This window comes from Anser brachyrhynchus (assembly GCF_964034855.1).
Source record: "Anser brachyrhynchus genome assembly, chromosome: 1".
Taxonomy (NCBI): domain Eukaryota; kingdom Metazoa; phylum Chordata; class Aves; order Anseriformes; family Anatidae; genus Anser; species Anser brachyrhynchus.
Window position 1 is genome coordinate 15,511,297 of NC_137694.1, and position 15,709 is coordinate 15,527,005.

The 15,709-nt window shown below is 37.5% G+C and overlaps 1 protein-coding gene across 1 annotated transcript in view; it reads right to left on the reverse strand.

Annotated features, from left to right (window-relative positions):
- The window catches only part of COG5 (component of oligomeric golgi complex 5), a 186,631-nt gene that overhangs the window by 168,486 nt on the left and 2,436 nt on the right, over positions 1–15,709 (reverse strand). The window contains exons 4-6 of the mRNA XM_080582393.1: positions 13,069–13,123; positions 12,900–12,969; positions 7,441–7,561 (exon numbers count right to left, since the gene is read on the reverse strand). Coding sequence (XP_080438519.1) covers positions 7,441–7,561; positions 12,900–12,969; positions 13,069–13,123 — 246 coding nt within the window. The remainder of the gene's footprint in view (positions 1–7,440; positions 7,562–12,899; positions 12,970–13,068; positions 13,124–15,709) is intronic.

Genomic DNA, 15,709 nt, shown 5'->3' on the forward strand with positions numbered 1-15,709 from the left:
GCATGGGGTTATTGTGGCCAAAGTGCAGGACCCAGGACTTGCCCTTATTAAACCTCATCCCATTCACCTCAGCCCAGCAGTCCAGCCTACCCAGATCACTCTGAAGGACCACCCTACCCTCAGGCAGATCGACACTACCTCCCAACTTGATGTCATATTAAATTAATAAAACACACTGTGGAAACAATATGCACAGTTAATTACAACTTGCAACATATATGGATAATTGGTATAAAACAAGTATGAACCCTTACTATTAAAATGAGTTATTTACGTTTTCAATTAATTAGAGCTGTTGTTTCCTGAATACTGACTAGTGGTACTTAGTATTTTGATAAACACTAAATACTACGCATCATCATTCTCAACTATTAAAAACCTAAACGGGTAAATTAACATATTTCTTAAAAAAAAAAACAATAAAAAAAACCAATTGGATCTCTGAGAGATGGATATCTTGCCTTCTGTCTTGGCAAAGGAAAAAAGGTACAGATACGGCATTTACATCCACACAGTCAGTACCACCTTCCCTCGTGCTCACTGCACTCTCCAGAGAGTTTTGACATAACAGCTTTTGAGGGTCACTTTTGCAGCACTCCAGTAACATGACAAGCTGTGTGAAGTTCACTTGACTGTCAGTTACACAGTGAGTAACCAGAACAGAAGTAATTGTGCCAGACGGGTGAGCTGAAGGTCTTTGAGGAGATTTATCTACTATTTCATCTGAAGGACTGGTAAGAAAAAGCTGAACTAAAGTGGCGGCATGAATTTTTCAATGGCACTGTCCTACGATTCTAGGAGGTAACTGGACAGTGTCTAACAAACCAACTCATGGGAAGCAAACTGAACATCAAGCAGTTCAATTAATCAAAACTTCACTATAATACAATTTCTATTAACAGAGGAGGGGAGTAGAGGGGAGGGTAAAGGAGGGGTAGTACCTCCGAGCTGGTAGCAGGTCAGCTTACTCCTGCTGCTTCTAAGCAAAAGCACCTCTATCTAAAGTATTGCTGACACATCTGTCTAAACTGCTTTTAAAAAACCTCCAAATACCGCTTCTGCCCGTAATGATAATTTCAGGGCAGCAATGAAAAGATCTCCCAACATTTCAGATAAAAATGTTCTGTTTCATTTTAGGCCCATTACTTACTGTTTTGATCACAGGGGATGTGGAGAGCTATTTACTCCCTTCCCATCTAGAAAACTTTGGTTTATCTGAAGAATGTTACTGCGCCTCTCAAACCCCTCTTCTCCAAACCAAAGAGCCACACACTTTCAGTTCCTCCACCCGCTGCCCATCCTCAAGACCTTCAGCCATCGTTATTGCTGTACTTAGGATTTTCTCCAATTAACCTACGCCTTCCTTGAATGAGGTGCCTTAAAAGAGGCTTGATACTCCAGCTGAAGCACGAACAAAAGAAGGTTTCAAGTGCCTTGCACAAAACACCCTCCCTTACAAAGATCAGTATGATTTTCATTACCAGCAATGTCACGTTGTTACAAAACAAATGAACAACTGGCTTGCGCTCAATTTGTGAAGAACTATCAAGCCTTCATCTAAGCACAGGTCTCCCTGTAGAACTACTACCTACACAGTCATTTCTTGTATTTCTGCTGTTAATTACAAGTATTTATTGCTAGGACTTCGCACTTGTCTGGAAGAGAAATGAAAGCAATTCAACTAAGACATACCTCCAATTTGCTAAGAATATTCTTCATTCTAATCCTGTTTCCCAGCATACTTTCCATTCTTTTCTGCTTGATTAGTACTTGTAAATTTAATAAGGATATATACCATATTACATCACTCAACTCATTAATGAAAACACTAGAACACATTTCAACAAAACCCCACTTGATGTATGTTCACTTGTGCAACAGTGAACAACTGATGATGACTTTTCGGGCACAGTTTTCTCAAAACTTTGCTTCTACTGTACAACATTTTCATCTGCATTATATTGCTGAGCTTGCTAATATGACACAGTGTCGAGAGCCCCATTTAAATCAAACTACTGGGCAGTCATTGATTTCTCTAGTCTGAAGATGTGCTATGCTGCCAAGGAAGAAAATGAAGTCATTTAAACAAGATTCACGTGGTTTAGTATTTAACAGCATTTTTATATTCTAGATTCCTACAGTTTATTTGTTCTGGAGTTCCTTTGCTTAAAGAACTTAAGTTAGAGTTGTCTACGTAAAATAGGAGCCAGTGAGTTGTATTTTCAAAAAGGCAAACATTCCAGTCTTCTGGATTCTCATCTCTCTCTCCTGGGAATTATCCAAGATAACCACTAAGAATAATGAGATTACTCTGAAAAGCAGTTGGGATACATTAGAATGAACATACATATTATTTATATTTAAAATATCTACATACACAGATATATATGTGCACAAAGGAATATGTATGTACACACTCTCCTTTCTATGGAATAGGTCCATGTTTTAACAGCTACACAGAAGAAAAAAGTAGACTTACGTTTAAAATATTTGGAAAGCTTTTTCTCTGTTTAATGACATTGGCATTTTCAAAAGTAGGGAAAATAGTGACTGTGTGCCATTATACAACGAAGTTCTACGTCACGAAGTTCTACAAGAACAAAATCTAAAAAGAAACTTAATTTTCACAGAGAAATTTCATTTTTCCCTCAACCAAGCATTACTTTGTGTTGCTGTATGATACAAACTGGGTGTCAAGAGCCGTAAGACTATAGATAGCTTCACAATCTACAGTGGTGCTCCCTTTCAGTGGAAACTCCAGGTTACTGCATGTAGCAGGAATACTAGAAAACCACACAAACATAGAAACTTCCATACTTGATAAGACAAGGTTCTACCAATGCAACACCCGTCAAGGCACCAGAAGAGGTCATTTTCCTCCTCCCATTTCCTTTAATTTTGATTCTAACAGACTTACCAGCTGTACCCAGGCTTTTCCCTGTTTAAATGATACCATGACACATCTTGTTTACCTTGGAAAGGTACTTTTTTCTATTCTTCATAGGAGAATGGTTCAGGCCCAAAATCACAATCACGTTTCTGTGGATGTCACTAGTTCCAGGATGCACTTCAAAAGACAGAGTTACCACTACCTACCTTATGCCAGCTACAAAAACAAAAGCTTTCCAGACATAGCCAAATGACTTCCTTCAAACTATTTCACCCAAAAACATGTATATCATAATTTCAGTTTTCTCTATCCAGCCTACACTTCTTTACAAGAGTGAGCTCTATTTCTCTTTATTTCTCTCAAGTCTTCTGTTGTTATTGAGACTAAATAACTGCCTTCTGCAAGCTTTGCTAGCCTCTTAGAAAGATCATGATACTTATCTAGGACTTTCTCCATTTTAGCTAGACCTTCATATCTGTCAATATTTTGCCTTCTTTGTACAATTATGTACCTTTAAATCGAGGTCACAGTCCTACGTTCCCCCATCTTCTCCCCTCCTAAAATACTTGGAAGACAGTATTTCCCAGAGCAACTTCTATATTGAAGACATCTAATTAAATATTTCAATATCCCCTCCCCTTCATTTTATGGCTGCACAGCTTAGTCACAGACTAACTCTGAGTTTACCAAAGAGCAAAATTATGGTCGCTGCGAAAGCATGTCTCCAAGTTTTACATGCTCACAAGGTCATTCAAGCAAATAAATTCACTTGCTGTAAAATAAATTATAATGCAGCCATACACAGAGACTAGGGGTTTATTATAATTAGAACTCTAAGCATTTGTATGAATAACGATGACATCAAGTTATAGTTATTGAACAAACAAAAGATATAAATCCTTTATTGTCCATAGCCAGCTCTGTAAATGATAAATGGAATTAACAACTTGTCCAGCTATTCACAGTGCAACTGCTAATTTTTTCATCTTCAACTGATCAGTTAGCGACAACTAGAGACAGTAATTTCTGCATATGCACGTAGAAGACAGCAGATTTTTCAATACCTATAGAATTTCTTCTGTAAAAGAGAACTGTCTATAGCATACCATTTTCTTTTTCACATTCTATTGTTTAAGCTTGATTAGGAACATTTCTTTTTCACTTTATAAAACATCTGTATAAAAGCATCACAAACAAGAGTAGTCAGGGCATGTAATCCACTGTATTACCCACTGCGTGACACCTGAATGTGTCACGCGCTTTACCTACCCATATGCTGCAACAGATTCTATAATATGAAGAATAAACCAGAGAACCAGCTAATATCTCATTTAATGAACTATCACAGCTCTGTAGCTCATTTAATGAACTATCACAGCTCTGCTTCTACTTTGATAGGGGACCCAAAGAAGTGTTAGGAGGTGGATGAACTGCAGAAGAAGGTTTATATATAAATATATATATTTATATATACACACACACACACACCATTTAATCTCCAAAAATTACATACTGAATTCATTTTTTCTTCTTACTGTGTTAAGTGGAAAGTTAATTTCAAACAATGCAAAAGTCTAACACAGAGGAATTTTAAGTCTACTTCAGCTTTAAGTAGAGATCTCAGTGAAAATATTACCAGATGTTTTCAGAGTCAAGTTCCTAACATCATCTGCTGTTCTGCAGTTCTGCAGGCTACTAGCAACTTAACAAAGTACCCAGGAAGAAAAAACCCTTCTCAGTAAAAGCTAGTGTTTCTTGTATGCATATACCTAAATGGACACACACAAAGGTTTCCTGCACACCATACATATACACAGAGTGTATCAGTATGTAAAAATAAATGTCCAGTATCCCAAGACCCCACCAAGAATAACCTATAAGCACGTTATATTACACTATAAAAAATGCAGAACTTTCATAGTAAAATCATGCTGCTGCTGATTTCACAAAGCAGAAATTATATTGCACTAGAAGCACGACAGAAAGGTAACAAACAATGGGAAGAATTTTTCCCTGAATAGCCGCCAAAAGGGATATTCAGAAACATCTGGCTGAAAACACAGATTATTATTAATATTGGCTGTGATCCCTGTTTCAAAAGCAAGCCTTCATGATGCAGAGCTCCCTAACCAACACCAGGCTTTCACACTGCCCATCTCTACCACCTACTTACTACCATCAGATGTTGCAGTATTTCCTAAACCCTCCCAAAGATTTCGCATCCCACCACCAAATAACCAGTGTCTGTTCTCCATGCTTCTCACCCTCCCAATGCCACAGGGCACTACATCACATTTCCCTACAACACGCCCTGAACAGCGCTGGCCCCAGCCACTGTGCATTTTCCTCCCCTGTGAGCAGAGTCACCCCACTCCTAGTAAACCACCACCAAACAGGACAGACCCTGCTCTGGCCTCTCTGCACCGTGGTGTTCCCATGCACCCAGGCACTGGCCTTCATGGCCATCTGGGAGGCAGGAAAAATTCAGAACAGCCAAGGTAGGCAGCAGAGAATAACAAAGAGCAGAGAGCTAAAAGGTGAGGGAGGGATGCAGATAGAGAAGTAAGAGAGGAGAAAGGAAGAGAGATCAGGAAAAGAGAAGAAGGGAGAAATAGACAAGGGATTTTACCTGGCTATAAACTGTCCAGAATTAAATTAAGGGCCACAAGCTTTGGCTTCTCCCATGTATTGTAGGATGAAAATCAAGAGTGCTTCCTAAGGGAACACATTTCCCTTTAACAATAATAATTACTCAGACTTTCACAAGCTTCAGGAAAAGACCAAGTATTTGAAAACAAGAAACTCAAAAAAACTGTGGCACTTTAACAAAAGAAAGTGGAAGTTCTCCTTTTAAATGGTAGAAGAAAGAGGAAGGAGAGTAATAAAAGGCATATTCTTTCTCTTAAAGAAATCCTAAAAACTACACAAGATAGCGTAAACATCTCCTATATTACCATTAAATTGTACTAATTAATTGAATAGAAACTAGCATTCAGATTAATCCCAAAATTAAGGCAGTAATTCAGGCAGTTAAAAGACAGCATTACTTATATATCCTCATGATGAGAGGAGAGACCAAAAACAAGATGCAGTAGAAAAAAATATATACTAGCTTAGAACACTACAATTGATGCTCTAGTGCTTCAGCCAAACTGATAAACTAAATAAATATTTAAACTTTCCATTTGCAACATAGCATCTGCTAATTATAAGACTAAATCATTGTCTAATAATTTTTTGATTACACAGTATAAGAGAAGCAGTAGTGACAAATATGCACAATAAACCTCAGGATGATTCTGAATGTTTGATAGTTCAGCCCTCCCACAACCTATTTTTGGAAGCTGAAATTAGAATACCAAATTAAACCAAAGGAGAAACAACTGGCAAGATACCATATACAACAGTGATGACTGATCTCCAAGACTAATGGGATGTTCTTCGCTGCTTCCTGCAGCACCGTGTGGAAGTACCCAAGCTAGCTGAAGAACGAAAAACAGTCTAGCAATGTAACATGAGTGTCACGAGAAGTATTGTATCACTCTTTCTACAAGCCAGTAAAATCCAGGGTAAATTAGTCACTACCGCAGCAGAATGCTTCCAGTATCTGAATTAGCCTAGGTATCTGTGTATCACATCACATATGGTTTTCATAAAGGTCAAAGGGCCAATAAATTTCTTTTAAGGCACAAGCTGTCATTCAAATTATGCTTTACTGTACTGCAATGTCTTCCTAAAGCTAAATATATAATCTGTCGCCTCCGAAGGTATTTTATACAAACTGAAAGGGAAAAAGGACGCTGGTACGTAAGGAATAATGAGCGGCACCGGGAAGGCCTGGGTGCGACGATGGGGAAGGGGGGGATGTGCTGACCAAAGATGGCGCCAGATCAGCGCCTGCCCTGAACAGAAGCCACCCCGCCTGGGGAGGTAACAGGAAACATCCTGTCCTGGGAGACAACAGAAGCCACGCTGCCCTGCAACAAAAAACCACCATTCTGAAGGAACATAACGTGTATGTGTGAAGGACTGTTTGGACTATAGTGGACAAAATGAAGATTGTATGGGTATAAGAACCCGGAGAAAGTTTTGAGCAGGGCCCCTCCTTGGAGGCACCCAGCTCAAGGTGATATACGGGTACTACTAAATTCTCGCCGTTTTAATAAAAAGTTGACTGTGAGTGAATTCTGGACGCCTGGGGAGACCCGTTCTGCTAGGGGAAACAAGGGTTTCCCATAACAAAACAAACCAGACAGAAATTAATTATCTGTAAGAATTGTTGCCCCCCAAAAAACTTAAGTTACCACAAAATTTTCATGATATTAAATACCTTTATCTAGAGAAGTCATATGAAAAAATTGAAGATACTGAATGAAGGTAACAAATTCAGAACAGAGTTCTGTCCACGCCATTTCTCAATTCAAGTCAGGAAACAGAGAGAACCACAGTAAAAAGTTTTAGGGGGTTCTTTGCTTGTTAAATCAAACACTATCATAAGTCATATGAATGCAATCTAAAAATGCCTCTAAAAGTAACTAAGAAGGACTCACCAAGTTCATTGAGACTCTGGGCAGCTTTTGTTATCTCCCTGCTTCCTCCTTGCAGTTGTCCTTGAAGTCTCTTACTGAGATGCAAGATACGTATTATCCTCCGCAGCAAGTCGCAGGCAGCCTGCAGAGAAATCCTAGCGTTAGAGGATATTATCAGCTCATTACGATCACATAATCTTGGGCCTCAAATATGGAAATATTTTAACCAAAAAGGAAATACGAATGTGAATAAAAACAAAGAACTTTGGAGTATTGAAAAGGATTTTTTTTTTCACAATTTAATGCAATGACAGATACTTTCAACAGCTGGAAATTATATTTACTGGGCTACTGAGATTATGCTGTTGTTACTAGCCAAAAAAAAAAAAAAAAAAGAAGGAAATTTAGGACCCCATGACAGAGATATATTCTATTTCTATCCAGAAATGAACTTTTTTTTTTATGTATTGCACCCCTGCTAAATAGTTTTCCCCTCTCTAAACATGAGTAAAATTAAGAAGTTGGGTTTGCCAATTAAATATTGATCCAAAATAAGCAAAATAGCACCATTTACTACTGAGGACAATAAAACTTAAAGGCTTAAAAATGTTGTTATAAATATTGGCTCTTACGGTAAGAAGGTATGTAAAGATTCATTTTCATCAAACCTAAGGCCAGTCATCTACATGCAGTCAACTCTTAGTTCATATTATTTCACAGGTTTACGAAAATACATGGCACTCTTAGCTTAAAATTAAGATGGATGCCTATGCAAATTTTCAGGAAAAATATTTCCATCATGTTTTCTTTAGCACCAATTCAGAACAAAGATATTGCTGACATCTGAGTCAAACATAACAGTTTCACCATTTTTCACTCAACCGATGTTTTCAAACAGGTTTTCTCATTCTACGCAGTAAATAACAGAGACAAAAAGAGTTACATCAAGTGCATGATGAATTTTTTAAGTCTTACAATGGAAGAGGGTTCTGATGACATAAGAGGAGTCCTAAAGATGCATGAAAGTTTTTAGAGGCCAGTAAAGAGATAGACCATAGAACGAGCAGAGATAAATAACAGAGTTCACCTAGGACTGGACTGAGCCAGTCAGGTTAGAAGGTACGTGCTACAGGAGAAGCAATATTCTGGAGTGGCTAGCATCGAAATTACAATTCAGAAATGTGATTTAGGAGAAGGCAGAAAAGTATATGGATTTCAGTACAGTCACTGGCATTACTTTGAAACTTGTCTCCAGCATCTGCAATCAGAGTAACAAGAGAGGTAAGTAAGAAGTTTGGAATGAGTAAGACACAGCTGTTCGGAGCTGTTTTCCCTTGTACTGATTATAAAGCCTCCTGAAATGTTTATCTGATGGATACCAAAATGAAATTAAAATTACTTTAAAAAATATTTAGTACCTGACAGATTTTGAACCCTTTTTTTAGACTCAAGTTAATGTCTTGAAAACTAATGTTAAGCATGCATATTTTCGTATATAAAAATAAGTCCCTTCAACCAATATTCAGCGGACTGCACAACTTGCCAATCCCTACTGTACGCCAGCATAAAACAATGGAAATACATATATTAACATTTTATTCAACATCTAGGCACAACAAAGGAAGGAAAAATTACAAAAGCCCCACAGAGACAAATCACCAAAAGCACGCTTACTCTTATTGCTTTCGGCTCTGTATCACATAGCATTAAGTGCAAGTTTCCTAGGCGTTCTGAGATGACTTAAGCACATGATTTCTATTATCATTAGTGAGAACCAAGTGGGGCTTATCCTGCTTTTGAGAGATTAACATATCAGTTTTTATTAATCCATTTCTTTAATTAGAAAAATCTTGATCCACATATCACTTTCATATCTGTGAACTAAATTTCTGCAAGACGGATCAAAAATAGCTTTTGATATCGTGCACTGTGCTTCATCAAATAAGAGGGCATAGTATTACTACTTTGCCTTCAGATTTAATTATTTCCTAATCCAATTGTGTACCTCTGACTAACGTTTTTCCCTAGGAATTCAACTTCAGTTATCTTCTGACCATCTTGTACTTTACATGCCAAAGAATATTTCTCTTTCATTTGATTGTTGTTCGTTATCTCCCATACCAAGAAACAAACTTTTGAAAGGACTATTGAGCTGAATAAGAGATAGGAAAAGCTACATTTAGATACAACTTCTAACCCTGTGAATTAGGAGGGAGAGAAAATTCCAAAGACCCTGAAGATGCGCTCTTAACTTTACAGCCATCACTACTGCATTGTGCCCTTGACAAACATTATGTTTTAAGTAAGTATTTCCACTTACATGACTTGTGAAACTTAATAAAACTCTCAGTCACTATAAAAGAATGCAATATATGAGGACTGTGTAATGGAAATAAAAAACGCATCTAGTAGCAGAGTTATTCAGGGATGCTAGATTATCAAGCCTGACCACTGGCACAACAGAAGTCTGAATTAATTCAAGAAACGGTCACTTCTGGAGTCAAAATAGTATGCTTTTCTAAAGGAGATGCTTCCATCCAAGAAGGAATAAATTCCATTGTTCAAGCAGGAAGTAATTTGGAACAAAGCCAGTGGCCTGAGTTAGGCCCAGTGTTTTTAATAAAATTAAAAATCAAACACAATTTTTCTGGAGATTGCATGCCAGTTATCTGCTGAATTTTAAACCAACGTATCAACACTATTGCTACAATTCAAACAAACAAAAAGCCTCTTACTTTTAATCTTAACTTAGTTTTATGAAATTATTGAAGGAAGACTTAATTACAAAGACAAGACCACTTGAAATTCTGCCAGCACATAGCTCATATATGCAATTGCATATAGCTGCCAGATCACAATGCAAGTGAATTGCATATGTATATGTGATGTATATATATGCTTGTATATACAACATAATATATATGAGATACATTTGTGCTTGTATATGTAACACAAGCCTGAAGAAAGATGGGACAGTCCACTATCTTAAGACAACATTGACAATTCAGGTTCTGTAATACCAGGAAAAACTCTGCTACTGGAAAACACATTAAAGAGAGAATAATTTTAAGCTATAGACATATGTTTTTTAAATAAAAAAGCTTTCAAAATTTTTGATATTACAGGGATTTTTAAACTCTAATATATCCAAAATTAAGAAAATATGTAGAAACAGAACTCCACAGAAAATAACTCTCTGAAGGACAAACTCTACATATTTCAGCTGTTAACTAATCCCATTTAGCTTGTGATATGCCATGGAAAGACTATGAATGTGCTCAGAAGAGGATAGTATGATTTAAAGTAGGAAGTAAGCTTTGTGAGTCTACTACTCCCCTGGGATGCCATGAAGCTGTAAGAGCAGAGCAAGAAATAATACAAGCATACAGTAGAGATTTAGAATTCAGGACTGGATTTGAAGTTTGACAATGAATTTGCAGTGAGAATGTTTATGAAAAAGCCAGACTATATTAAAAACAATTAAGGATAGCAAAATCTAGCTTTATGCAAGCCGAATACTCCTTCAGTTTGTGAGCAGTCCCATAGCAATCAAAGGAGAAGCACTAAAGCAATACAACCACGAATACAGGAGGCCCTTAAACACCACACAGCTCCGCAAAGCAGCAAAGGATAACTGCCAACCCTACAGATTTTGACAGAAAGCATCCTCTTTTATCAGTCACCTACTTTTTTTTTTTTTTTACTTATTCTACTAACTGTATATCAAATGATAAAATTAGCACGTTTGAAAGCGTCCATGCCACAAGTGTCTCATTCATAAGCTGTGCCACAGCCAGGAAGTGAGTTGTTTGCTGTGCTGATGCCCTTCCTTCCTAAACAAATAAGGCAACCAGGTAAAAAGGACACAACAGCAACATAATGCACTCTTTACGTATCCGACAACACAAGGGGACAGCAGCTCTCACGCCAAGGACTCTCACTGGTAGACAAGCTGGAGTCATCCTTTCTTTGTGCGCTGAGATAAGTAGGCAGCTATGGACACAAGGATAGAGCCTAGCAGGGCTGCCTTCACCCTGCACCTTTTTTTTTTTTTTTTGGTCTGGCATTTAGAACAAGAGGACTCACAGCCCAGAAAAGCCAGGTATTACAAATGCCCTGGCACAGGCTGAGTAATGCTGACCCCAGCCCCTCGGTGCACGATGCTTTCACACCACAGAAAAATCCATGTAACCTCTGTAAGGTCATACCCCTGCTATAGCAAAGAGGAAGCAAAGCAAACCCAACAAATATTGCCTACGTTCAGGGCCTTCCACAGTTTGACTTTGTGTAAAGTCAAGGAAGAAACTATCTTGATCTTTAGCCTCAAATTTCTGCAACACTTTCCACAGCTGCAACGTACACCAGAGAACAAAAAAGAAAATCTGCACCTAACCTGGCACACGGAAGTCATGGAAACTTTGCCCATTGGCAAAAACAGTGACAGCTGGAGTTGGGAAGAACAGGAGAAGCAGCTGAACAAACTGGCTGAACAGACTGGTAAGAGCTTCCTGCTGAACTTCACTGCTACTGAAAATGATGTAGAACATATCAGAACTTCATCCAAGAGACTACTGCACTTGCTCCACCAGCCCCCAGACTAGAGGCTGCGTGCAACTGTTTGCAGTCTCACCTCCTCTAGTGTACAGCAGCAGTCAATGGCAATCTACTTGAGCATATATCCACAGCTCACATTTCTGCTACTAAAAGATAAATTCCTACCTCTGCAAACTCAAGGTAAATTTGTGAAGAGAAACAGTCCAAACAGTAACTCATTTAACATTTACAGATTTGGGGTTGTGTTTCTTTTCAAACCATAAACTGAATAATGCAGCTATGTTGACTCCTGAAGATCTATGGAATAGTTTTCAACTATAATAAAATTAGAAATAGAAGTGTTTGACACTTACCTCACCAACACTGTGAAAAACTTTCTCACACTGCTCTCCTTTAACACAGAACTATACTCTCTGTAGACTCCACTTATATTTAAAAGATAGGAACAGCTACATACCTGGCCTTATGAAACACTGAAGCCCCAGCTGGCTCTGTAAATTGCACCTATGCCATCTTGAAAGAACTATTTACTAAAGAACTCTTTACTAAACTACAGTTAAGCCTGCACTAATGTAAATGAGAAAAGTATCTCCAATACACTGATATCATAACAGTATCAAATATACCCAGACAGTAATGATAATTTAATTAACCTGTGCTCTGATAGCTTTTCATTCTTACCCACCATCTCTCCAGAAACTAACACAGCTAATGCAAAGGTCAGTTTCCTGCTTTGTAATGTGAAGCAGTTCTCAGTAGTTCATGAGGAGACACGCAAATGCTTTTACTCAGAAATACTGAGAGCAAACTGCAGTTTACTGCTGGAAATCCCACCCATATCTGACAATTCACATGGGAGGACTAGAGGACTGTGAAACAAAGCATATTAAAAAGACTTTTTAAAATGTATTTTTAATACAACTTACCTGAAGCTTTGCTAGCTGAGCAGTGCGTGATACTATTTTGTTGTAGGGATCAATGATTTTGGCTCTAATTCTAAAAATTAGAAGAGAAGTTTATTTGTGGAAGTATTAATAAGTACATGATGGAACAATTAAGAATTTAGGCTTTCTAATCACATCATGAATGGCATACCTATCAACAGTACTTTGTAGGGCACCAATTCTAGTCTGCATCATTTGGAGGACACCTGCAAAATAAAGCAGATGTTTTACACATCACCCATCAATTATAGAAAGAACTAATCCTCAAATTACATCTCCTGCAGACTACTTCCACATTAAAAAAAAAAAAGCCGTTTCACACTTTACAATAAAACATTCAAAGAGATTTAAATGAATGAGACACATGATATTTGGAAATAAACTGAGCAGGTAATCAGTGAATTACTGAATGTTACGGAAAAATTTACTGGTACAGAACAAAAACCTACAGAAGACATATTGCTCTCAAATTCATCATATGTTAAGTTTCAAATAATATTTAGAGGATGTTGCTTTCTAAGAGAATGATGATCAAGATGCTGTTCAAACGCATATAACCCGATATAAACAGCTGAACATGATATAAAAAAATGCCACAACTTGTTTAACAAAGGAACTAGACAGTTCAGAGAAACCAACAGACAGGGAAAACTGAAAAGATAAGCAATTCCATTTCAAGATTTTCTTCCTGTGCATAAGCATCTTTAGCAAAAAGTAAGGTACCGATGTCATTGTGAGATCATCTAATTTAGATTACAAACAGAGCAAACTACCCTAATCGTGTTTGTTCCAGATGAATTTGGAAAAGCAACACGAAGAAAACCCACAAGCACGGTTTTCTTTTCTTCCTAAATTGCAAACAAAGCAGTCAAGGGTAGCAGTCATTTTTGCAATGTGGAATCAGCCTGCTGAGAATTTAATTAAGTTATGCAAACCCAGACCTACGAAATTATTTCGGTTTCAGTTATTGCTAGCACTCTCAAACATTCCATGTTTTTGTAAAGCCCTGTTTACAAGCTTGTCTTCATCAAATCGGACAGAACTACAATACAGAAAGACAAAAGATAAACAGAATTACTGCTAATAGTGTTTTATTCAGCTTGTTCTGTACTGGGACCATATTTCGTTTGTATTGTATAAATATGCCTACTCCCATATTCCCTGTATTCCAAAACTATTAACTTGGCTTATTGTAAGCTTTGGGGGTCTTCTGACATCTATAGATGGAAGGACAGGCATGCAATTCTCACACACCAAAAGATGAAGATATAATAGGATGAATTCTGCACTCTACATTAGAACAAGGGAGGGCCAGTAAAGTGACATTGCTACGTGTCTGGCGTATGCTTTGTAGCCAATCCTGCCAGAAGGCATTATTAGGATGGGTAAAAAGGTAATCTACCCTCTGCATCTGTTGTATAAGATATAGGATGATACTGTCTAGCTTATCTTCAGCTAACGCGGGATTCAAGATACCTGTTGAGCTATCTGTAGAAACAGAACCAGAAAAGTATTTATCAGTGTACAAACTAACAAAGTGAACAGACCTGAAAAAAAAAAAAAGTCCCCAGCAGCAATTTACTTGACAAGTTGGGCAGAGTAAAGGTTTTGCAATACTTAAAATACCATCTTAGCTTGCACAAAACTGTCATTTCTACTAATGTTTCAAGTGTCTACAAATCTCAGGATTAGAGCCCTCCCGTATTTCTCTTTCCCTCACACATAGTAGAGGCCTTTTAAGGAGAATAGCCCTATATTAATGGAAAAAAATCAAGAATTTTTAGGCAGATTAGATTTTATTTTTACTTTTGGTTATCAGCTGTAAAAAATGTGTTACCACACCCGACCTATAGAATTGTTTTATAACTGAACAGCTCTTTTTGAAACACTTCACTGTTTCCTCAGAGCAATTTTAGGTAGGAATGCTTCAAAAACAAACATGATTTCTGAACACTCAGGTCCACTGAGCACAAATTGCTGAAGATTGTGACTGGAAGATATTGATCCGCTAGACAGATGTAGATGTCGACTACAGGTTCTTAACACCTTATTTGGAGGATGAACACAGATTCCAGACTTCCTATGCTTTAATTTTCCAACTGTTTAAAAAACTATTTGGGGGCTACAATTGCTAGATTAAATAAGCATTTCTCTATTTTTATATCTACACACAAATGCCAAAAATTGAATACCGTATCCAACAATTTCCAGTTGCTCAGAGGTACTACAACAGTCAGCAACCAGAAACTCTCTGGTTATGCTAAAACCTGAAAGCAGGTGATGGGACAAAGGCAAGTTACTCTGCAAGTTACAGAATACAGACAGGGAAGGGAATATGCTTGGATCTCATAGTGTATGTAAATTAGCATGTTACAGAAGTCAATACCTATCTGGGAAAAAAAAAAAAAACACAACAAGACCATACAAAGTTCCCAACAAGTGTCAAAGAGCAGAGCAGAATGACAGGTCTAATGAGCTCCTGGCAGATCCATATTCTGCAACCATTTTTCTGTACAGATTCCATGGTTCTCAAGTAAAGCCTTTACAAGTCAGCAGTTTATATTAAAAGCCAGAACCCAAACAGTGGAATAACACAAATGTATGCATTTAATTTACTAGTTTCCTACTAGGAAAAAAATAATCTCAGTTCAGTTAAGATCACGTGTTAAAGCCCCTTCACTTAAGATTTCTAAACTATGCGACACATGCACATGCAGCATTTACAAACTTGGTATTTATGGCAACAGATACTGCAATAAAATTAGGTTTATTTAGAAAAATATATATATTAA